A 22,818-nucleotide genomic window follows, 5' to 3' on the forward strand; every position below is an offset into this window, starting at 1 on the left:
ATGAACCACTGCTGGAGAACCCTGGGAATGAAGCTGGCGTCTCAGTGCCCCACCCCCACCAATACTAGGGAGGACGCAGGAAGCTGGTGACTTCCCTGAAAATTTAAACAGCCCTTCCCAGGGAGAGGGGTGGGATAGGAAGTGCTCAGCGAAGCCTCAACACCACTTTCTTCAGAGCTAGGCAGGTGACCTGGGTTTTCACCTACTTGCTGCGTGACCTGGAACCACTTACCTCTCTTCTGAGTCTCAGCTTCTGGATCTGTAAAATGGGACTAACCCTTCCTTCAGTCACTCTGCAGAGGCAGGGAGGGTGTTTCAGAGTCATCATCACAACAAATCTGCCTGTTTTCTGTTTGGTTTGGTTTCTTGTTTTGAGAGTCTCGCTCTATCGCCCAGGCTGGAGTGCAGCAGCAGGATCTTGGCTCACTGTAACCTTCGCCTCTCGGGTTCAAGCGATTCTTCTGTCTCAGCCTCCTGAGTAGCTGAGATTACAGGCTCACACCACCACAGCCGGCTAATTTTTTTATTTTTCGTAGAGATGGGGTTTCACCATGTTGGTCAGGCTGGTCTTGAACTCCTGACCTCAGGTGATCCACCTACCTCGGCCTCCCAAAGTGCTGGGATTACAGGCCTGAGCCACCACGGCCGACTATCCCTTTTTTTGTGTGTCGTTGCTGTTTTTGAGACAGAGTCTCATTCTGTTGTCCAGGCTGGAGTGCAGTGGCACAATCTCAGCTCACTGCAACCTCCACCTCCCGCGTTCAAGCAATTCTCTTGCCTCAGCCTCCAGAGTATATGGGATTACAGACATACACCACCACACCGCCTAATTTTTGTCTTTTTAGTAGAGATGGGGTTTCATCATGTTGGCCAGACTGCTTTCAAACTCCTGGCCTCCAGTAATCCACCCACCACGGCTTCCCAAAGTGCTGGGATTACAGCACTGCCCCCGGACCGCCTCACCATTTTTTAAATGGGTTACCACATATGTAAATAGTATAGCTCAATAAATATGCACTCCATAACTGTAGGAGTTAGGGGAGAGGGAAAGAAGATAAGACAAAGTCGACAGGAGACCCACAGCCCAGAAAATCCAACTGAAACCCCCATGGGGCACAGTCCGACGTGGGGGTGGGAGGAATTTACATCTTTGCCACCAAAGAAACAAATCTTTGCCTCACAGCCTGGGATTACTAGGGCAACCCTCAAGGTGAGGGTAGGGGAAGCCAGGAGAGGGGATCCATTTTCAAGGGGGGAACATGCTTGTCTTGGCGGCTCCTCCCTTCAAAGATCCTGGGACCTCGAAACGGGCCCCGCTTGGCTGGAGAACGTTGAGCACACCCAAGGAACGTGGACACAAGCCCTCTTCGGGTGTGCCTATCAGAGGTCAGGGATCCAGCCTGGTCCACGGTGACCCCAGCCGGCGGGTTCTGCACTGTCTACAATCGCTGAGCGCTTGAAGCGTGCCCAATATTCTTTGGGTTTTTTTTTTTTTTTTTTTTTTTTTTTGGCAGACGGAGTTTCGCTCTTGTTACCCAGGCTGGAGTGCAATGGCACGATCTCGGCTCACCGCAACCTCCGCCTCCTGGGTTCAGGCAATTCTCCTGCCTCAGCCTCCTGAGTAGCTGGGATTACAGGCATGCGCCACCATGCCCAGCTAATTTTTTGTATTTTTAGTAGAGACGGGGTTTCACCATGTTGACCAGGATGGTCTCGATCTCTTGACCTCGTGATCCACCCGCCTCGGCCTCCCAAAGTGCTGGGATTACAGGCGTGAGCCACCGCGCCCGGCCCAATATTCTTTAAACCCACTCCCTCCTCCCCACAGCCTCAGGCGATTGAGGCTGTTACCATCCCATTTTACAGGTGAGCAAATTGAGGCACGTGGAGCGGGGCGGTGAAGCGACTTGCCCAGGATCTCCCAGCACTGCTGCCCCTGATTTTGTCGGGGCTGGAGGCAGCGGGAGAGTCGGGCCAGCTCCGGTTGGCGCGCGGGCCAGGGCAGTGGCTGGAGACCCAGGGGAGCCGGGGCGCCGAGCCAGACCAGCCCCGCCCCCCCCGGGCCCGGCGCAGCCAATGGGCGCCCGGCCTGGAGTGGGGTGACGCGGCGTCAGCGCGTAACTCCCGGGAGCCCGGCCCTGGGTCACATGCGCTGCTCCCGCTCGACCCGGGGGGGGCGGGGGAGCGGCGGGGACTGGCTGGGCTCAGTCCCCAGGCCAGACACCTGGCCGGGACTGCCGCCAGGTGCGCGTCCCGGGAACCGGGCGGACTAACCTAGGACTGCCCCACCCGGGACTGCGTGGCGCTCCCAGAGCGGAAGATTCCGCCCAAGTCACTCAGCCCGGCCCCTGCCCGACCTCGGCTTTGCCCACTGGGAGATAGGGGTTCGCATCTCCGCGCTTCCTCTCCAAGCCACTTAGAGACTGGGAGGCAGCTTCTGTGGGTTCCGAGCCTTTTTGGGCAGGCATCCAGCGCAGGCCGGGCCTCTTCCCAGGCCGCTGATCTTGTCCAGCCATGCCCTTGGTGCCCGGAGCTCAGCGGTGGGTGGTAGGGCAGGCACTAGGCAGGAAGACTGGGTTGGCCACTCTCGCCATTGCCTAGGCTACAGAAACCCCTCCCCACTCCCAGAGCTTCCTGCCACCCTGCCTGGCCCTGCATAGCCTTCACTGCTGTAGGAGCCAAGCTGGGTTACATCTTTGCTACCAAGGAAACAAATCTTTGCCCCACAGGCTGGGCCCTGCCCGGATTATGGCCGAGGCACCAGGAGGAGGGAAGAGACTGCTCAGAGCCTGAGTCCCCTCTTCCCCTTCTCCATCTGTACATAATGGGATGAGATGACTGTGGATGTGGAAGATTCTGGTCCTAGGTGACCCTCGTGGTCTCTTTCCCGCTTGAGCCCTGCGTTGAGCTGGGCAAGTTCTTTCCAGCCCTCTCTGAGCCTCCATGGCCAGCTTTGCCCTGGAGGTTCACACTCATGTGGGCACCCATGAGTCACTGAACACGCCCTCCACAAAAGAGCTACTTGAACCCCAAAGTTTGCTGCACAATGAGAGGTGTAGCTCACAAAGACTGAGGAAGACTGATACCTGTTCCCTGGGGGGTAACTGGCTCTTTGGGGAGAGGCCAAGTGCATATTGAACAGGATGAGTCCTGCTGGCAGAAGAGTGAGGAAATCAATGTAATAAGGCCCCTGTGGGCACTGGGTTGACCACTCACTATACCAGTTTATGGATCAGGAGAGTAAAGACCAGAGACAGTGACTTACTCAACACCTACAGTTAAGCCTGCAACCCCAGATAGGCATGCAGTGGACAGGAGATGGCACCAGACAATGGAATCCACTCCCTAGTGCTGAGAGTAGAGATTTTGCTTTCTGGGATGTTGAGGGTCTCGGCTTGGAGGCTCTGGACAGACTCCTCTGGGTTCTGCCCTAAAAGCTCTGACAGGGGCTCCTCTAAAATAAACTGGTGGAATTTCTGGGTGGGTCATGCAAACCTATCCAAGGTCTCAGGTTCAGCCCTCCTCCCTACCCCCAGGACCCAAAGGAGCCCCTTTTCTTGAAAAAGAAGTGGGTTGGAAAAGAATCCCTCTTTCTCCTTTCATGGGCAGGTGCATTGTGAGCCATGAAGGAACCACAGTTCTCCACACAGCCCCTCCCAGATCTCTGGGGATGGAAAACAGCTCTCCATCCAAGGGCTGAGGAGGGAAGACTGGGAGAGCCCAGGAGTTTGTCTGTGTCCAAGTCTATGCCCTCCGTGTGTCACTCCCATCTCTGGCCCTCTCCGTCCACACTGCAGTGACCATCTATTGATTGTGCCTGGTTACGACTGGTGATGGTGGTGGTCCCAACATGGCCCCTGCTGTGACCACCTGCCTCCTATCAGTGGGCAGGGGAGCCCCTCCTGAGCCACCCTCCCAGAAGGGCTGCTGCTGAGGGTGTTTGGGGCAGCTTTATCTGCTGGCAATGGAATTGATGTCTTTCCTGCCCATCCATGGCCCTGTCTGGGAGGTCTGGCTCTGGCTGGGTTGGCTGCTGGTTCCGCCACTACTCCCTGTACAGCCTGGGGCAAGCCTACAGCTCTTTCGGGTCCTCCATGTCTTCACTGGTATAGTGAGAGGCTGGGCAGATCTCCAGGTTCACTGGGGGTTTGGTGAGTCCACCCCAACTTGAGGTCCATCCTTAAGCCCCAGCGAAGGGATGAAAGGGCCCTCGGCCTCCCAAGCCACCTGGAGAAGACACAGGTCCCACAGGCTCCCACAATGCACCCCTCATGACTCCCTATGCCTCTGGGCCTGCCTCTGGGCCTGGGGGCCTGCTTCCAGGACAGCCGCCTTACAACAAAGGGCTGCAGGCACCCACCTCCAGGACAGGGGGAGAGGAGGAAAGAAGCCTTTTTAGAAAGTCTTCTTCCTAAAGGCTGCGGGGATGGGAGGAGACAGATTTCTTTTGGGGGGGATAAAAATATTCTCAGTTTGGTTGTCGTGATGGTTGCCGAACCCTGCAAATACTCTAAAAACTACTTAATTGTACACTTTAAATGGGTAAATTGTATGCTATGTGAATTATAGCTAAGTAGAGCTGTTAAAGAAAGTGTGAAGTCTACCTGGCTTGGAGCAGCAGTTCTCAAATTCAGTGCCCAGCACAGACTCTGCAGATGACGCCCATCCAAGCTGTGGGAGCCCAGCTGAGGGTGGGGGCTGAGGCTTAAAGGGGGTCAGGGGTGGCTCAGGCATGCTTGCCCTGGGTGCCCTGGGCAAGGGTGAGTGGACTCCTTCCTGGGACCTGGGGTGAGATCCAGGAACACCACTGCACTGGGTCCTGGAGCTCTCAGGCAGCCTGGGCAGTGGGGACGGGTGGAGTAAGGGTCCCCATGGCCACCCCTGCTTAAAGAAAGCAGGTGGTCAAAACTGGCCCTTCGGACAGTCGTAGCTGATTCAACAGACCACGTAGGCACCATTTGTTCAATTATGTATTTATTGTGGAGTATTTTACATGCAAGAACCCAACTAGAGAGAGGGTATCTGGAAGGAGGGCCAGTGGGGTGGATGGACGCTCTAAGCCTCGGGTGCACTGACCCACCCTCCAGAACCAGCTCTGCCCACAGACACATATGACAGTGACAACACTAAACTTCTGGGACGACTGGACAGCAAACGCAACATTCAACACATTCCTCTTTTCAGTAGCCCCCAACAATCCTGAGAATCCTCATAAATTAAGTGCAAACTTTAGGAAATAAATATCCATCCCCCTCTCTGGGAGAGCCTGGAGGTATGGACAGACAGAAGCAGTTCTGAATCGGGCTGATGCCTGCTCCCTGCAGCTGGTGGCTGCAGGGGAAGCCTGACGTGGACCCCACAGACAGGAAAGGCTGGAGACAGGCATGGGAGAGGGGGAGGTGAGCACTTCAGGGGCCGACAGGCAATGTCTCTGAGGTGGAAACACTTCTTTCTGGGTGGGGAAGACTGCCTATAACCCAAGTGGGTCAGATATCCCCACAGACGACAGTGGAGAGGCTCCCAGGGGCCACCCCAGCGGTGCCAGAGGCTGAGGCCAGGCTGCAAGCAAGCACTCATCCACACTGCTCCTCCTGAGCTGCCCAGGGCTGGCCTGGCCCTAGGAAGACCCATGGCCTACCCTGAGCCATCCAGGAGGCTGGGCCCGACTGAGTCAGCCGTGTGTGTTTTCGGGGCCCAAAGTGGGGTATGGCAGTGGGAAGGACGCGGGCAGGAGCGTGGACATCGGCAGCAGCTGCCCTGTCAGCATCTGCTGCTCCTGGGCCATTCGGAGCCCTTGCCCCAAGTCTCCAGGCTGGGGCCTCTCCTCCCCAGTGGCTGGAGTGACAGCACAGGCCCCAAGACCACTGGGTGGCAGGGTGGGGCGGTGGGGGAAGGCCAGTGAACCAAGGCACCATCACTCACATGGAGGCGCTAAAAGACAGACAGACAGGACAGACGGATGGTCACCTGTCCCTCTGGCCCAGGCCAGCAGCAACCTCCTGAGGCTCCAGAGCTCCTTGTCCCATGCACAGTGGTAAGCGAGCCGGTCATCTTCCCAGCCTGGACACAGCCGGCCTGCTCAGTGCCTGGGAACTGCCCTGGTAGGGACCACTCTGCCGCAGGCGGGCCAAAGGCCCACGGTGCCGGCAGCCAAACTGCACAAAGTGCCATTCTCTGCTGCCCACTGGCCAAAAAGGTAGGCAGGAGGGAATGGTTAGTTTTCACATCTCAGCACACAATGAACACAGAAAGGGTTAAACACATTCCCAAGAAAATATTTTGACAAAATAAATATTTTAACCTATAATCAGGTATAATTAGTGCTTATGAGGAATCCCAGCAATAATTTAGTGTAATTAAGTATATACTGTATCTGTGGTTTCTAACACTCATGGAGAGGCTGGTGGCCCTTGGGAGTCCAAGTTTCCTGACAGGGCTGTGCCCCCTTCCTGGACCAGGCAGCCTGAGGGCTGTGCTCCCCAGATGGTGGGGTGTGGGAGCAGAGGCCTTGGGACAGGACACCCTGCCAGGGCTGAGCAGAACCCCTTCTAGGGCACCGGGGCTATACTTGCCTCCTGTGCGGGCCTCAAGCACGTGGCCCCTCTGTCTATAGGTGGGGCAGGCTACCTCTGGACAGGAGGTGCAAGTAGGTGCTTGAAAGCCACCCAAGGGGTGGCTTCAGGCCCGGAAGGCAGGTGACACTTGTCAGCACGGCCAATGGCCTCCTGCCAGCCCATAGGGATCCACCACTCCCTGCTGCCCCTGGCACTGGCACTGGTGCTAGGGTGGGGCAGCTCTGGGTGTGGGTATGAAGAACAGGTGCCCACGGGGTGACTGGGGGCTCCCCAGGAGGGCACCTATCTCAGCTTCACACACTGCAGAAGCCCTGCTCCTTTTAGAGCCTCCAGGCTCCTGACCTTCTAGGGACTTCCCGTTTCATGAAGCAGGGAGGCTGGCTCTTTCCTCCGAGGACACTGGGTCTGGGCTGCAGTGCTGAGGCTGTGGAGCAATGGGTGCCTGAGGTCCAACCACCCACCACCCGCACGCCTAGCTCTGGGGAGGCCTCAGAGACAACCCAAAGGCAGCCAGCAGCCTTCGCCGCAGCTAGAGTGAAACCAGCTGACCTCAGAAGTCTTCACATTCAAGCTGGCCTCAGGGGGTTCTGCCTTTGAGAAACATTGAGGAGAGGGGCAGGGGCTGACCAAGCGCCAGGGAGCCAAGAGGCCAGGTGTGGCATGTGCTGCCAGAGAGGACAGGACTAGAATCAGGCTGGCCAGGCTCCATGGAGGAGCTTCCTGGCTGAACCTGAGGAACCACAGTGTGACATCCCAGCTAGTCCTGCCCTTAGCCAGACCGAGGTCTCCTCTCTGGAGGAAGCTGGAGGGCCGCTGGCCTGGCACGGGGTCCTGGGTCGGGCAGTGCCTGCTTTCCATTGAATGTTCCTGTTGTGCTCAGCACAGCCCTCAGCTGAAGTCATCATCCTAAATGCTCCCCAAAGACCGTGTCACTGGTCTCTTCTCCCGTCAAGCCCAGCCCCCTTTCCCTGCTCAGCTGGTGGTCTGGCCTGTCCTGCCAGGTGGGTAGTTCTAACCGCACTATGGGTAGGGAACCCGTGCTGACCTAGGCAGTGCATGCTGGAGGGGACAGGAGCACACTGACCCAGTGAGCTGGGCCCGAGACGCACAGGGGTGCGCACAGCTGCAGATTTCTCCTTCTTCTGAGCAACAGCAGCTTGGTGGGAGGTGTAGGGGTATCTGGCTGGACCAGGGCCTAGGATGACCCATGAGTCCCTTGCCCATGGCCAGGAGACACACCAGTGAGGACATGGGGTGTGAGTACGTGTTACCAGCCTCTAGCTGCTCAGCCCTAGGCTCTGTCTGCCTTCAGGATCAGCTTGTGGGGAGAGTGTAAGCTGTGGCCAGGCTTGCAGGAGTCTGTGCAAGCAGGCCCAGGCCTATGCCAGGGAGCAGGGCAGGGGCCTCAGTGCTGCTCAGGCCTCTCTGTCATTTGGAACCTCCAAGCATGCCGCAAAGCTGTCTGCTGCTGGCTCTGGAGGCAGAGGTGCGAGGCTGTGATGGGCCAGGCCACAACCCTGAGTGTGGCCCACGTGCACACCCGAGACACCTCCCCAGGCAAGCCCAAACACTGCCTCCAGGGCAAGCCCCTCCACAAGCCAGGGCCAGGTGTGTGCGTGTGGGCCTGCGGTATGCACATGGCAGTTTGGTTTCTTGGTAGTGTTGTCTCAGCAGCGTGCCACATGGCCACCATCTGTGGGCTGCCTGCCGCCCTCCCAATCGCCCTTTGCCCTCTCCCTGCCCTGGGAGCCCGCAGGGCCCCTTGGTACCAGGCTTGGCTACTGAGCCAGCTCAGGTGTGAGGCCTGGGCTAGCAGCTGAGTGATGGAGAGAGAGTCAAGAAGGTGAGAGACACCCCCCCATGGACACCCAGCAGAACCTTCTCAAATGCCAAAAAGCCAAGCGTCACAAGGTGACAAGTCCAAGAAGGGAGACCAGGCCCATGGGCGCAGCCACACCCTGCTCTTCCAGAGGTGCCACCAAGCCCCTTTGGGGAGAGAGGGGCACAGGAGCGAGGGTGCCTGAGAAGGTCGCTGAGCCAGGCAGAGATGAGTGCAGGGCAGGGCCAGACCTGCTCTTTCTCTGTGGGCAGGTGGAGGAAAGACAGTCCCGGTGGTCTGCTCAGGAAGCACTGCCAAGGGGCTGTCCTGCTTGGGGCTGGGCCGCTCTGCCCGCCCTTCCTGGGAGGAAACATGGGCAGAGGGGCCCGTGGTGGGAGGGGTGGGAGTCTCTGGCTGTAGCTGTCCCACCACTCAGAGAAAAGAAGGTGGCTAAAGCTGGTCCTGACTAGTGGGAGGCCTGGGAGCAGTCACGGTGGCTTTTCCATGGAGACACGGGTGTGCAGGCCCTGTGGAGCTGGGGATGGAGGAGTGACCAGTGCCTGGTGTCCAGAGGGTGTGAGCGGGGACCCGCCATCTGGGGAGGCAAACCACAGCCCCGCTCACAGGGCGAAGAGGGCATCCTCCGACCGCTCTGGCTTCTTCCGGCCAGAAGGGTTTGAGGCTGGGGCAGGAGCCTCCATGGGGGGCGAGGGGAGGTCGGGAACCATTTCAGCAGCTTTGGCTCTTTCTTCAAGGAATTTATCAAACTCTGCAATACAAACCAAGGAAGGGTTAGGGTTGGTGAGGGCTGCCCACCAGAGGAAGCACAGCCTTCCACTCCCCAGCCTCAGTTTCCTCCTCTAGGGCAGGCATGAAGTCCCCCTAGGAGCAGGTGGGTGGGGAGGGCTTCATAAGCTGCAGCATGGGGGGAAGGTCCTGGCTGTGCCCAGCTCTCCAGGCCTGTAGGGAAAGGCTCTGGAAAACACAGCCCAGAGCACTCATCCCACTGCTGACTTGGAGTTTTGTCCATTTTCCAGATCAGCACTTGGGGTGGGGCAGTGTGAGCTGGAGGGGCCAGCTCCTGATTAACCAGGCAGGGACCATCCCACCTACCCTACCCCTGCCCACCAACAGGGGAGACTGAGGAGATGCCGAGGAAGGCAGTGGAGAGCGGGTAGTGCCCCACTGACAGGGCCTAGGAAGCAGGGTCCTGATGGTTCCCTCCCTGCGGAGCTGTCTGACCACAGGGTCTGGCAGACTTGGAGAGAGGGGACAGGAGCATGGGCAGGTGGGTGGAGTGGGGGAGGATGAGCTGCAAGGGCAGGATGTGAAGGGCAGGGAATGTGGGGGTGGCTGTGTGGGAGAACTAAGACCCCGCTGCTCCCATCCAGCCCATCAGCTGAGGCCCAGAAGAGGCTCCTCCCTCTGGCTCAGTGGCCCAAGGGTGCTGTTGCACACCCCAACAAACTGCGCATGTCTGAGCTGGGCTGAGCACCTGTGGGTCGGGACCTGGTGGCAATCTGCACCCACTATTTGCTAGCTCTGGAACCTGGTGGAAGTCACATGTTCTTTCCGACCTCTGTTTCCTAATAAACTAGATAAGAGAAATAACACTTCCCATATCAGCATAAGACCTGGGTGGGACCAAGCCACCTGTGAAGCCCACGGCTCAGGGCTTGGCACCAGGTGCTCTGGCAGCGGAGGCTCCAAGGTGACGGGGGGACAGGCCCTGAGCAACAAAAGGGGGCTGTAAGGCCACTGGCCAGGCCATACCTTCACTTGTGACACCCTCCTCCAGGTCATCGCCCTTCTGTGGGAGAAGCAGAGAGAATGGAATTAGGGCACTGGTCCCAGCACTGCTGGCCCAGCCACCTGTCTGCCCATGGCCACCCCAGGGCAGCACTGCCCAGGGGAGCCTCAACAAAACTTCCTAATTTTCCCTGTTTCCAGATTCCTGTGCAAAATACTGCTCTCCTTATTGGAGTAATAGAAGCTTTTTTTTTTTTTTTTAAAAAAGCAAAAAAATTCAAATATGTTTTAGGTTTTGATCCTCCAGAAGGACTGGAAAGAAAACTCCAAAAACGGTGCAGGCCGGTTCTCCAGCCTGGGCTGTGGAGGGCGGATCGTGCCTTCCACATTCTCGAGGCTGTAGGGAGAGGTGCAGAACAGTAGCCACAGTGGCTGAGCCTGAGCACACGCAGGGTCACGTGTGCCCAGCACAACACCCACTTCATGCCAGCCACGGGGTTTCTGGGAAGACACTGTTCACACCAATAGCTGGAAACTGCATGAGGCCTGGTTGTCTCAGGGCCACAAAGCCCACAGCACAGGGCCTGTCACTCAGTAGATGCTTTGGCAGTGGAGGCTGTGCCTCCAGAAGCCATGTCCTGCAGCCTCCTGGGAGCTGCACCAGCCTCCTCCTGTGGTCCAGATTCCGTCACCTGCTGCTGGCTCTTGAAGGAGCCACAGAGGCTCTGTGCACTCAAAAATTAAAGCGCATCAGACTTGATTTTGTTTGGAGAACATGGTCTTAAGCTCCTGAGACTCCTGCGGGATTGCATGGGCAGGGCCTTATTGGGAAGGGGCAGGATGGGGAAGTGATAAAGTCCTGGGCTGGGCTAGGAGAACTGGGTCCTTCCTGGCTCTACCACTGATCTGCTATGTAGCCTTACTGGACACATCCCTTCCCTGTCTGGACCCTGGGGTCCCCCTTAGAAGTTAAGGACCTTGGTCCTTCCCACCTTGCTTCTGTGAAAGGAGCACTTTATTTTCCAGGTATCCCCTTGGGAAAGGTGTTCTGGGGTGTGTTCTTCCTCCCTGACACCCTGGCAGCTGTCTCCTTTGGCAAGGCATGTCTTTGGAAAGCCTGACCTTCTGGGGAGGAGGCCCAGAGCAGCAAGAGGCCCCAACCTGAGGCCTGGTGTCGTAGTGTGGAAGGGGCCAGGTCACCAGCCCACAGACAGCCAGGTTGATTGACTCTGTGGTTAAAGAACTCAACAGGCTCTTCTGCTTGGGGACAAGGCCCCCTGCAGAGTAGGCAGCTAGGAGGGAGATGAGGTGTCTCCAGCTCTGGGGGAGAATCCAACTAGCCCATGACTCTGGGCAAGCCCCTTCCCAGAGTGCACTTCTTCACCCCACCACCCTGACTCCCCACTGGGCTGCTGAGAGTGAAAGCGCTTTGTAGAGAACAAAGGGAGGGACAAGCAGGTGTCATCGCAGCCACTGCAGCTCTCCTTTCTTGGTACCTGTTGCCATTTTCAGATGCATAATATCCTCATCTTCTAGCCCTATGTCTGAGGATGGAGACAATGGGTCTTTGGGGTGGGGGTTCTTTTAAATCAAAAATTAGAAAGGCAGGAGGGGGATGACAGCGAATTAAAAAACAAAAGCACCGTGTGTATACTTCACAATTAAAAGAAAAACAAAAAACAAAACAAAACAAAACATGCTCCCCCACTCCCTCCCCCGAAACCAAAGCACGCACACACATCCAAAATGGAAAAGAAACTCGGGAAGGCAGGTGTGTGTTTTGGAGCCCGCCAGGGCTGGGTCTGTGTGGGTGAGGGAGGCTGTGCCCGGAGCCTTGCCCCAGCACAGCTGGCCCCCCCAGGCCGGGAGGCCACCGCAGCACCTGCGGCTATGGGCTGATGTGGGGGAGGAGGGGGAGCTATGGAGCTTGCCCAGACCTCCCTTCTCCACCAACCCAGACAGGGGTGTAGCCCCCGCCGACTCTCCCCCAAGGCCTGTCCTCAGAAGAGTCTCTGCTGCTCCACACCCCACACATGAAATATAAAAGTTGAGTCTCACCAGGTCCGTCCTGAGCCACACCTCAATGTCGTCCATGACAGAGGGCTGCGCAACGGGGATCTATGGAGGCGGCAAGCGGCGGACCAGGCAGCCCCCACACAGCCAGCGAGGGAGACAGAACACCGAACAAAGGAAATCATCAACAGCAACCCCAAATGAAACCAAAACGCACACAGAGCAAAAAAACACCACTGGCACGGCACACAGGGGCAACACAGGGCAGCCGTGTGTGAGATGGCAGGTGAGGAAAGCAATGAGGTGCGAATGAGAAGAAGCAGGCTGCCCGGCAGGGCCAGCGGGAAGGGAGGGGGCTGTACGCGTTCTTCAAATGGAGAACTTTTTGACTGTGCGTTTCCACTCTCATATTGCGGGGTCAGCCCTGGGCCGCAAAGCACCTTCTAACCCCAGGAAGGTGCTGTCATGCAGGTTGATTTTGAACTCAGCCACTGTGATAGTCCGCCATCAGGCCCAACCCAGAGGAGGCCAAGTGACCGCCCGCCCAGAGCAGGGTACAGGTGCTCAGGAGGGCAGGCAGCACCAGCCCTGGGGGATTTAGGGGTCTGTTTGCTCAGCTGAAGATATTCTGAAATGCATCCTGGTGCATTTCTGAGTGGAGAGGGGCACTGGAGGAGGCGCGCGCTCCCTTGGACTGGGTGTGGCCTGGTAGACAGAGGCAGGCACATTTTACCATCAACAGAAACACAGCAAAAAACGAGGGCTTTGATGACCAAGGGGCCTGTGGGGCTTTAGTCTTCTGTGTGTCTCTTTGGGGGAAATTCATGAAGCAGCCCTGAATGCCACAGCTCCCTTTAGTCTTGCCCTTTCTTCGCTGTGCTCAGTGGCCGGCTGTGCTTCAGGAGTCAGAGAAACCAAGTTCAGCTGAGCACTGGGTGCAGCAGCCAGAGAGGTGGCGGCTTCCAGGAGAACTACGGTGGAACTCTGGGGTGCTCGAATAGCCACCTTGCTTGGGCCACTGTGCCAAGCGCCTCAGGGACAGAGACTCTGAAAAATCCGTGTGTCAAATATGACGTGGTAAGGAGTAAAGGTAACCTTTAACTCCCTAGAAGCCACGTTAATGGAATGTTGGCTCCCAGCCTAGAAAAATGAGGTGATGGCTCTTCATCACCTCCTCACCTACCCTGGCTCTGGGAAGTACCCTCCTAGGGCTCATTATTTCTATAAAAAAATGCCAGCACTGTGTCTATAGCAGGCTTCACCCTAATGCCATGATCTAGGGTAAGACTAAAGTAAAAATAAGCAGTAAAAGGAATACCTCAGTGTCTATCAAATGTAAAAAATAACACGACCCTCACAAAGGAAAAAAACAAAGAACACGTATCAGCAGCAGTGACGTGACAACTCCAGGCTGGAGGTTGACACGTGCTGCTGCTGGTGGGGGAGGGTGGTTTGGGGCCCCAGGTGGACCCAGCACTCTAAGCAGGTGTCTGCGATGCCACCGGAGCTCTTCACTCCCTCAGTGAGCTCGGCTGGTCCCTTGCTCTGAGGAATGTACTCTGTGTCCTAACTTCAGACTCAACGTGGGAAGCCCACAAGATCATTTTCAGAAAGGCCCAAGCCAGTCACTGATCAGATTAAGAAGAGTCTGTGTTGCCCACTATTTCTTTGACTTACTGGGGACTTAAGAATGTTGAACTGGGCCAGAAGCGATGGGTCACATCTGCAATCCCAGCACTTTGGGACAAGGTGGGCAGATTTCCTGAGGTCAGGAGTTCAAGACCAGCCTGAGCAACATGGAGAAACCCAGTCTCTACTAAAAATATAAAATTAGCTGGGCGTGGTAGCATGCACCTGTCATCCCAGCTACTTGGGAGGCTGAGGCAGGAGAATCACTTGAACCCAGGAGGTAGAGGTTGTAATAAGCCGAGATTGTGCCATTGCACTCCAGCCTGGGCAACAGGAGTGAGACTCCATCTAAAAAAAAAAAGAATGTTGAATTGAAAAGGCACCAGGGAGTCTTATCACCCAGACATGAAGCCTAGTGTGCGTCCTCACTGTGAGGTGGAACACAAATGACCGATCGGTGTGCTAACAATGCCTAAGGTGGGCACTACCTTGCCCATCAAAAAGCTGCAGGGCACACAGGTGCGATCTGCCACCGGTGCTTGCTGGTAGACTTTCCACCTTGACACATTCCTGGAACGGGACATGCCAGTTACCATGCTCTCCATGCCTGTAAGTCAGAAGGCCTGGCCTCTGGGAGGACACATGCCATGCTGAGTCCCAGAACTGAAGCTCAGAAAGTCAGCAGCGTCTCCAGAGAGAAAACACCCCCACACGAGCGGTTAGAGTGAACACCAGCCCGTTCTTTACACCTGACCAACTTTCGTTGGCTTAGGAGAAACTGAGATTAGATGTCCTAAGCTTTCCAATGTGTTGCAAAAGCTAGAACAAAGACACTAAGGGGTCAGGGGCCTTGAACCTTCAGATTTATTGTGTAATTGTTTTGTTGCTCTTGAAGAACAAATCCTTTAAGCCTGGGATCATGCTCTAGTTTTCTTCTTTGGAGATTAATCTTGAGAGCCAGCATGCTCAGAAAATAAACAATGACACTTAAGAAATTCCTCGCCCCCTCAAAAAGAGTTTCCCAGAAGTTGGATCATGGGAACCCTTTTCTTCCCTGTCCTAGATTTTTCCAAATAAGTGGTATGTTTATGGAATGGCATCCTCCAGCCCAAGCCCTAGAGGGCACGCTGAGGGGGAGAGGAGAGTGCACTGGGTGGGGTCCATTTGGACCCTTACACTCACTGGTGGCAGGACCTGGGGTGGTCGCTCCTCTCTGGACCCCACTTTCTTCACTGGAGAGCTCCCAAGTTTCTTCTATCCTAAGAAGCCTCAGAGATTTGGGTGGAGAGGCAGGAGTAGGGGACAGAGGCCTGAGCAACGCTTGGCCTCAATGTCCTCATCTGGCAATTGCTAGGTTGTATTTGGTTTTCAATACTAATGACTCAGAATCCTTAACTCCCAGGTTGGTGCTTCTGTTTTCTAATTCAGAAACCCGGGGATATCAGAAATGACTGGAAGTGACTCATTACAATATGGAAGGCACTTGGCCTCAGGGCGTGAACCATGGTGGAGCAGCTTGCTGGCTAACAGTTAAGCTTATATAACATACACTTAAACTGACTTTCTTGTGGCCAGACACAAAACCTTAGCATCTAAACCTCTTGCCCTGGTAAATAAATGCCTTGAGTATTACAACAGGGCAAAGTTCCTTCTAATAATGTAGGTGCTATCAGAATCAGACTAAACATGTACACTGCTTGGAAAATATGAACTAAAGAAACTGTGGGAGGCCGAGGACGCACTCCTTGTCAGGCTGATGGGAGGGAAGCGGGGCCCTGGCTAGAGGAGGGGGCACTGCGTTGTTCTAAGGGACTCTTGTTTCTTTCATGCAGCTTTGGGCGAGTCACCAGGCCCCCAGGAGGCCTTGGTGTCCTCATCTGTCAAACTAGGGGCTGGCCCAGCAGATTCCTAAGAAGGCTGTTGGCTCTGATGTTCATAGTTTTATTTTTATTTTTGTTTATTTATTTTGAGACAAGAGTCTTGTTCCGTTGCCCAGGCTGGAGTGCAGTGGTGCAACCTTGGCTGACTGCAACCTCTGCTTCCCAGGTTCAAATGAGCCTTGTGCCTCAGCCTCCTGAGTAGCTGGGATTACAGGTGTGTGCCATCACATCCACCTAAGTTTTTTTGTATTTCTAGTAGAGATGGGGTTTTGCCATGTTGGCCAGGCTGGTCTCAAACTCCTGGCCTCAATTGATCTGCCCATCTTGGCCTCCCAAAGTGCTGGGATTACAGGTGTGAGCCACGGTGCCCAGCCTGATGTGCCACAGTTTCAGCATTTTCCTGGGCAATGATCCAAGCTGAAGGCTGGTCTGAGGGATCTGAGGAAGAGTATGAGTTGGAAGAGGGGACAGAAAGGAAGAAGACATGTGAAGAGGGAAAAGGGAAGGAAGCTAGCACAGGAAAGCCCTCCAATAGAGACTGCAGCCTGAAGCTCAGCCAGGCTGGCTTGGCCGAGGCAGTGGTTAGACTAGCCCTGCCCATTTTCAAAGTCCATAGACAGGCATCTGGGATGTCAGAAGCCACAGGTTTTGATGTGAGTAGCAGGTGAGCCACGCTACTGTCTGCTGATTCTTACTTGGAACTGCAGGCAGGGGCGGCTCTGCCTCAGGGATCAGGAGGGAGGGTTGCCTGCCCAAGGGGGAGAGGTATGTCTGGTATTCCAGGAGTTAGGATTAACCTTCCAGAGTAAGAGGAGCCTTGGGTGCCTCAAGGTGTGAGTAGAGAGTCCCGCCCTCCAAACCCACACCTGGGTTTTGGCAGCAGCGGACTCTTTACTAACCTACCACTGTTCTTGTTTTGACTTACGAGGGTATCTTCCTGGCTGCACCCTGCATAAGGAAGATACCCCAAGCTGATCAGCAGCCAGGAGAGGCAAAAAGACCTCACACTAGAGAGGCCAGGGAGAAAGAGCACAAGCCTAGCAGTCTCCCTGACAGCCGCCCGGTGCTGGCCCGTTGACAGATCTCATTTCTCTTCAGCTGGTAATGAGCCTGGTGGTGGTCGTTAACTTCCACACACCTGAGACCCAGGAGCATAAGGGTTCCATCCGATGCTCCTCTGCAGCTTCCCACAGCCCCAAGCCCACAAGGGAACCCACCTGTGCAGTTTTCAAAGCACCAGCAACAATTTCTGTAGCTCAGGTGTGCTATTTCCAGAGAAGCTGTGAATCCCTTCCTATGACACTTTAAGCACCACCCCACTGGGACGAAGTCTAAATGCCTTTGATCTCACTCAATAGTACAAAAAGTTTCCAAGTAAAGAATTTGTACTTGGGAGGTTTGAAAAGACTCAAGGTTTCTACACTAAGGGAAATAAGGCAAAGCAATTAATATTTGTTGTTGTAAAGAAAAAAAAAAAACTGCAGTCAGTCAGGCAAGACACCAGGTTAGCTGTTAGTTACGTTTGTTTTTGGGAAGTTAGAGACTGGAGCTCTCTGTGGGGACCAGGCAGTGGGGGGCAGTCTGTGTGGGCAGAGGCGGGCGCCACCACCAGCTGCCAAGGCCGCCCTCACGGGAGCTTGTGTGGGCAGTATCCTTTTTCGCAGGATAAATAGGCACAAGAACACATGGGCTGGATCTTCCCAATGAGTGGACATGGTCTCAAGAAGCCCTGCTGTAAGGGCCCCGACATGTGGGCCAGAGCCCAGCCTGTCCCTGAAGAAGCAATGAGAGGCCTGGGCCGGCACATCTCTCTAAGAACAGGCTTGGGGTGCAGTGGAGGAACTGCCTACTCACCCAGAGCAGGAGTGTGCTGCGGCTGTGACAGGTGGTGGGAGACCTGCCCGGGCTGACAGCAGAGCTATGCAGAGGGCACCAGCCCAAGCTGGGTGGCAGGAAGATGCCCCTCGCCCCCATGGCTCTGGGTGGTTCTGCATGGCCCAAGTTCCTGCTCACTGGTCACACTTTGCTCAAGCAGGTGGCCCCTGTGCTCCTGGCAGTCTAGGGCCTGCTGGCCTTTCCTCTGGCCACAGCCTGGCATAGCACACTAGGGGCAGTTATGTATTCCTCTCACCCCGCCCCACCTGGAGGGAGAGGCCCATGTTCCCACTGCTTTTTTTTTTTTTTTTTTTGAGAAGGAGTTTCGCTCTTGGCTCTTGTTACCCAGGCTGGAGTGCAATGTCGCAATCTCGGCTCACCACAACCTCCGCCTCCTGGGTTCAGGCAATTCTCCTGCCTCGGCCTCCTGAGTAGCTGGGATTACAGGCACATGCCACCATGCCCAGCTAATTGTTTGTATTTTTAGTAGAGACGGGGTTTCACCATGTTGACCAGGATGGTCTCGATCTCTTGACCTCGTGATCCACCCGCCTTGGCCTCCCAAAGTGCTGGGATTATAGGCGTGAGCCACCGCGCCCAGCCTTCCCACTGTTTTCATCATCTTTCCTTCTCTGCGTTTTCTCCAGCTCAGGCTCCACCACGTGGACACAGAGCTTCGGGCTCTGAAAGAGGTGAAATGGTCATCCCAAGGCATGCAGCCTCAGATGAGCTTCCCCTCTCTCCATGCACCAGCATCAGGGCCACCTGAACAGACAAAGCGGGAGAGACCCTTGCAGGGCTGTGGGCCAGGAAAGTTCTGCTACATAAGAACTAACTGCGTTTATAAGATTGAACTCCCCTGGGCTTTGTCTTCTTTGATTTCTGTTTTGTGTATTTTTTTTTTTTTTTTTTTTTTTTTTGAGATGGAGTCTTGCTCTGTTGCCAGGCTGGAGTGCAGTGACATGATCTCAGCTCACTGCAATCACTGCCTCCCAGGTTCAAGAGATTCTCCTGCCTCAGCTTCTCAAGTAGCTGGGATTACAGGTGAGTACCACCACACCTGGCTAATTTTTGCATTTTTAGTAGAGACGGGGTTTCACCCTGTGGGCCAGGATGGTCTTGATCTCCTGACCTTGTGATCCACCCACATTGGCCTCCCAAAGTGCTGGGATTATAGGCATAAGGCACCATATCAGGCCTATGTATTCTTTAACAGGTTTCAAATACTTTTGGGGGACTTAGTGGTTTTATATCATAAAAACTGTCAAGCCTAGGACTGCCAAATTCACAGGCACTGGGCTAGAGGGGGCTTCTCTGACTGGTCAGATGCTTTGGGTCTGTTCCCTTAGAATTGTTCCCTCCCAAGCAAAAGCCACAGTAACTTGTGTTCATCCTGGAAAAGTGAATACTGCCCAGAGCTCCAGAGACAGTAAAAGGAAGGAGAGGACCCTCTCCTCATCCCTGCTAATGTCCCAGACTCTTAAGGCCGGGAGACAGGGACCTCAGCAGAAAACTAGAGGTTGTTTCTGGGACTGGGAATCTGTGCTTATGGAGATTATGCAAAAATAGGAGGGGAAGTTTGGCACCCCTGTCAGAAAGAGAATGTGGCCTTGTACTGTCTGATTCACAAGGGCTCGGCAGGGCACGAGAGGAACACATAAGCTGTTATGCAGGTAGGGGCTGGGGCGGACAGTGGGCTGGGCTCAGCTGGTGACTCCTCACCATTCCTTGGGTTATGAGCCAGCTGTCTATGGGTTCCAGGTCAGAGTCCCCACCTCTACCTCTCTTCTGGGCCGAGGACAGAAAAGTCTCAGAAAGAAAAGTCACAGCAAGACCCATGAGAAAGAAGTCAATAGCACATATTGTGGAAACAGAAAAGTCACTCTTCAGATGTGACCCTTTGCCATTTAAGGAAATGTAATGCCCCTGCTCCCAATCTCCCCCTTACCTGCCTGGAAAAAAGAAGAAAAGTTTAGTAACCAAGAATCCCAACAGTATAACATATACTCATGTCAACTACTCCCGTGCCCTTGGGATGTCTCCGGGAGATCATAGAAGGCTGACCAGAGCTGCTGCTTTCAATTCCCTGCCAGGGTTGGCAGGGGGTCAACTTTTCAAAGAACCAGTTTTACAAACGCATTTCTACTTTGTTCTAACTTATTCCTGCACTTTTTCTTTTTTACTCTTTCCTAGTGGCTTGTGTATTATTTTTCTAAGCTCTTGAATACTAAATTTAGGTGTATTCTTTATTGCCTTTTAAAATATTTATTTATTTGAGATGAGGTCTCACTATGTTGCTCAGACTGGTCTCAAAAACTCCTGGGCACGAGCGATCCTTCTGCCTCAGCCTCCTGAGTAGCTGGGATGACCTTTACTTGACTGAGTTGGCTGGATCTGATTTCTGGAGGTGTGGCGACATAATTTTCTCCCCTTCTTTTTGTGTTCTTAATTTCTCCCTTGGCCTCGTTTTCATTTCCAGGTCAGCATGGCTTGGGATAGGACAAGGTAACCTGAAATGCTGCAAGTGGGCAAGAATATGTGTGGACACACACAGCCCACATGCCCTGCTGCCCCGTATCACTGAGGCTGTGGCTGTGGCATCACACCATTGAGCAGCAAACATGAAAAGCAATCTGACGGCTGGGTGCAGTGACTCCCGCCTGTAATCCCAGCACTTTTGGAGGCCAAGGTAAGTGGATCACCTGAGGTCAGAACTTCGAGACCAGTCTGGCCAACATAGTGAAACCCTGTCTCTACTAAAAATATAAAAATGATCTGGGTGTGGTGGTAGGTGCCTGTAATACCAGCTACTCATGAGGCTGAGGCAGGAGAATTGCTTGAACCAGGAAGGTGGAGGCTGCAGTGAACCAAGATTGTGCCACTGCACTCCAGCCTGGATGACAGAGTGAGACTCCATCTCAAAAAAAAAAAGCAATCTGTCTACTACTGAGTGGAAAACCTGCTGGAGTCATCAGGACCTTTGAAAACAGGGAGCTAGTCCAGCCACACATGCCACGTGTGAAGGGTGGGAAGTCACTTACGTCTCCCAGGCTCAGACCCAGGTCTCGGCACTGGTAACGCCAGGGGTGCAGCAGGACACGCCCTGGCATGGACAAGGCAGGCCTTGGAGCCAGAGTGAGGGACAAATGAGGTCTGCCTGGTATGGACACAGGGCTGTTCCCAACCCAGGGCAGGGTTGGCCAGGAGGAGGGGAGGTCCTCACCAGGCAGTATGCTGGTAGGCCCCTAGCTGGGCTCTCTAATGCCCTCCCTGGGGCAGGTGGGAGGACATTCTAAGTAATGGGAGAATCAGAGCCATGAGCACTGCATTGATTTTGGGTGTCCTAGTCTCAGGGGTTCGGGTGGCACTGCCCACTCCTGTGGAAAGGCAGGGCACTGAGAACCCAAGGCAGCCAGCTGGTTCTTCTGCGCCCCCTGGTGACCAGTGCAGAGGGATGCATGCCCTCAGCTCCAGCAGGCGGGGCCAGCGTGGATGAAGAGTCCCTTCCCTCAAGCAGGAGCATCCCCTGGAAACCAGCACTGCTGCCTGCCTGGGCCCATTTGGACAGGGGCTTCAGAAGGCTAAAAAAAAATGGTACCCAGGAAGCAAACAGCCCTTTGCAAACCTCCCTGTCCAGTAGACAGATGATCACTGCCCTCTCTAGCCCAGCCAGGGGACCCAGAGAGGAGTTCCAGCTGTTGTTGGCAGCTATTCCAAGGGCCCTCCTCCTCCCTGCCCCTGCAAACAGACATGCATCCATACACATTTCTTAGGCAAAAAGAGAAAAATCTCATGAGAAGCATTAAGACACACATCTCTTCCCCTTTAGTAATCTGAAATTGTACAGAAAGCATGGGGGTCCCAAATACATACCATTCTCTCCACTTCACTGTGCTGCACCCCTGTACCATCACAGAACACCCTCCCAGCCACCACCCAACTGCACCAGCTCCTCAAACAAACCCTGGCCCTCGAGTGCCTTCTAATGGGGTTGGTACTGCTCTGCCAGCCCAGCAACAAATGACCATCAGAGATGTGGCTCGGGCCACCCTGTCCTTCCTTGTACAGGCCATGGTTTTATCAGAGCATTGAGAACCCGGGGGCACTGTGGCAGGTGACCATAGGAGACCTGCCCCTGGAGAACTTGGGGCCATCATGGTAGGAAGAGCAAGTGTTCTGGAGTCAGACACTCCTAGGATCAGACCCCCTGCTTGCTGTCTGCTCTCTGGGTACCCCTTAGCCCGTCTCCTACCTCCCCGGGACTGTCTCCTCTTGGGTGCATTGGAAAGCTCATGTGTAGCATCATCTCACAGGGTGAGGTGAAGACTCAATGAAGTACTACCTGGGCTCTACAGGTCTCTCCCCCAGGGTGTCCCTGCCCCTGTGCAAGTCAGCTTCTGCTGAATTACCCAGCCAGGTTTACCAAACCACCTGACTTTCCTTCCAGAAGACTCCAGGCAGAAAAACAGGGTTAAAGACCTACCCCTTCTGAGCTCTGTTTTCGACTGTCTAGTGCAGAAGCAAGCCCTCCGACAGTCTGTGGATCCTCGTAGGTTACCCTGGAGAGGAAGCAGCAGCAGCAGAGTTAGTTTCCCCCCAGTGGTCATGGAGGGATGGGGCAGTGGCCTGTAATTGCCTCTATCCTATGGTACTTCCTCAGATGTCCTTGGAAAAACATTTCCTGAGACCTCGGCATTGAGCAGGGGCTAAGGGCTCATGCTGTCTCCCTGCAGTGGAAGCTAGGAGGCCTGGGTCCTAGCTCGGCCTGAGCCACCAGTCTCCTCTTGATCTCAGGTTTTGTGCACCTCAATATCCCTCTCTTGAGTAACAATACTAGGCATCTCTGAAGCTCAATGACAGGGTGTTCAAAGTGCCCTAATACTCCTCAGAGGGAAGACGAGATCAAGGCAAAGTAACATTAATTCTTATTTTATATGCAGCAGCCTCAGTGGCATTTGACAGGGAAGGTGGTCTCTGGGACCTCGGATAGTAACTGACTATGGGAAGCCTTCCTCCACTCCCTGACTCCTTTAGCTGTATCTGTTTTACAAGCAACTCTTGCTGGTGAAGGGTACATGGGACCTTGGGTTTCTGGTTACCCTGCTGAGTCCCAAGCAGGACTCAGGGTGCTGAGTGCATCAAGATGCTGGGTTACTGGGAAAGGTGGGAAAAAGTGTGTCTCACCTGCCTTTAGGCAGGAAAGCTCAAAACATGTACAGTGCCTTCCTGAGATGTAGGGGATTATCTGTTTTGGAATCAACTCCTTGAATTCCAGATG

General features: G+C 54.7%; 1 protein-coding gene and 1 pseudogene across 3 annotated transcripts in view; both read right to left on the reverse strand.

The window, feature by feature from the left end:
* Positions 1 to 7,426: 7,426 nt before the first annotated feature.
* Positions 7,427 to 22,818, reverse strand: part of TOM1L2 (target of myb1 like 2 membrane trafficking protein) — a 122,956-nt gene continuing 107,564 nt past the window's right edge. The window contains exons 12-16 of one of the 3 annotated variants that reach the window (XM_012436976.3): positions 22,024 to 22,099; positions 19,263 to 19,349; positions 12,202 to 12,261; positions 10,168 to 10,204; positions 7,427 to 9,163 (exon numbers count right to left, since the gene is read on the reverse strand). In XM_012436976.3, coding sequence (XP_012292399.1) covers positions 9,015 to 9,163; positions 10,168 to 10,204; positions 12,202 to 12,261; positions 19,263 to 19,349; positions 22,024 to 22,099 — 409 coding nt within the window. In that variant the 3' untranslated portion in view covers positions 7,427 to 9,014. The remainder of the gene's footprint in view (positions 9,164 to 10,167; positions 10,205 to 12,201; positions 12,262 to 19,262; positions 19,350 to 22,023; positions 22,100 to 22,818) is intronic. The other 2 variants (XM_012436977.2, XM_012436978.3) reach the window with 2 other exon arrangements.
* On the reverse strand, positions 19,256 to 22,016 carry LOC105706511 (uncharacterized; annotated as a pseudogene).

Source organism: Aotus nancymaae, unplaced genomic scaffold, assembly GCF_030222135.1.
Source record: "Aotus nancymaae isolate 86718 unplaced genomic scaffold, 86718_ANA_hifiasm-v0.15.2.pri h1tg000018l, whole genome shotgun sequence".
Taxonomy (NCBI): domain Eukaryota; kingdom Metazoa; phylum Chordata; class Mammalia; order Primates; family Aotidae; genus Aotus; species Aotus nancymaae.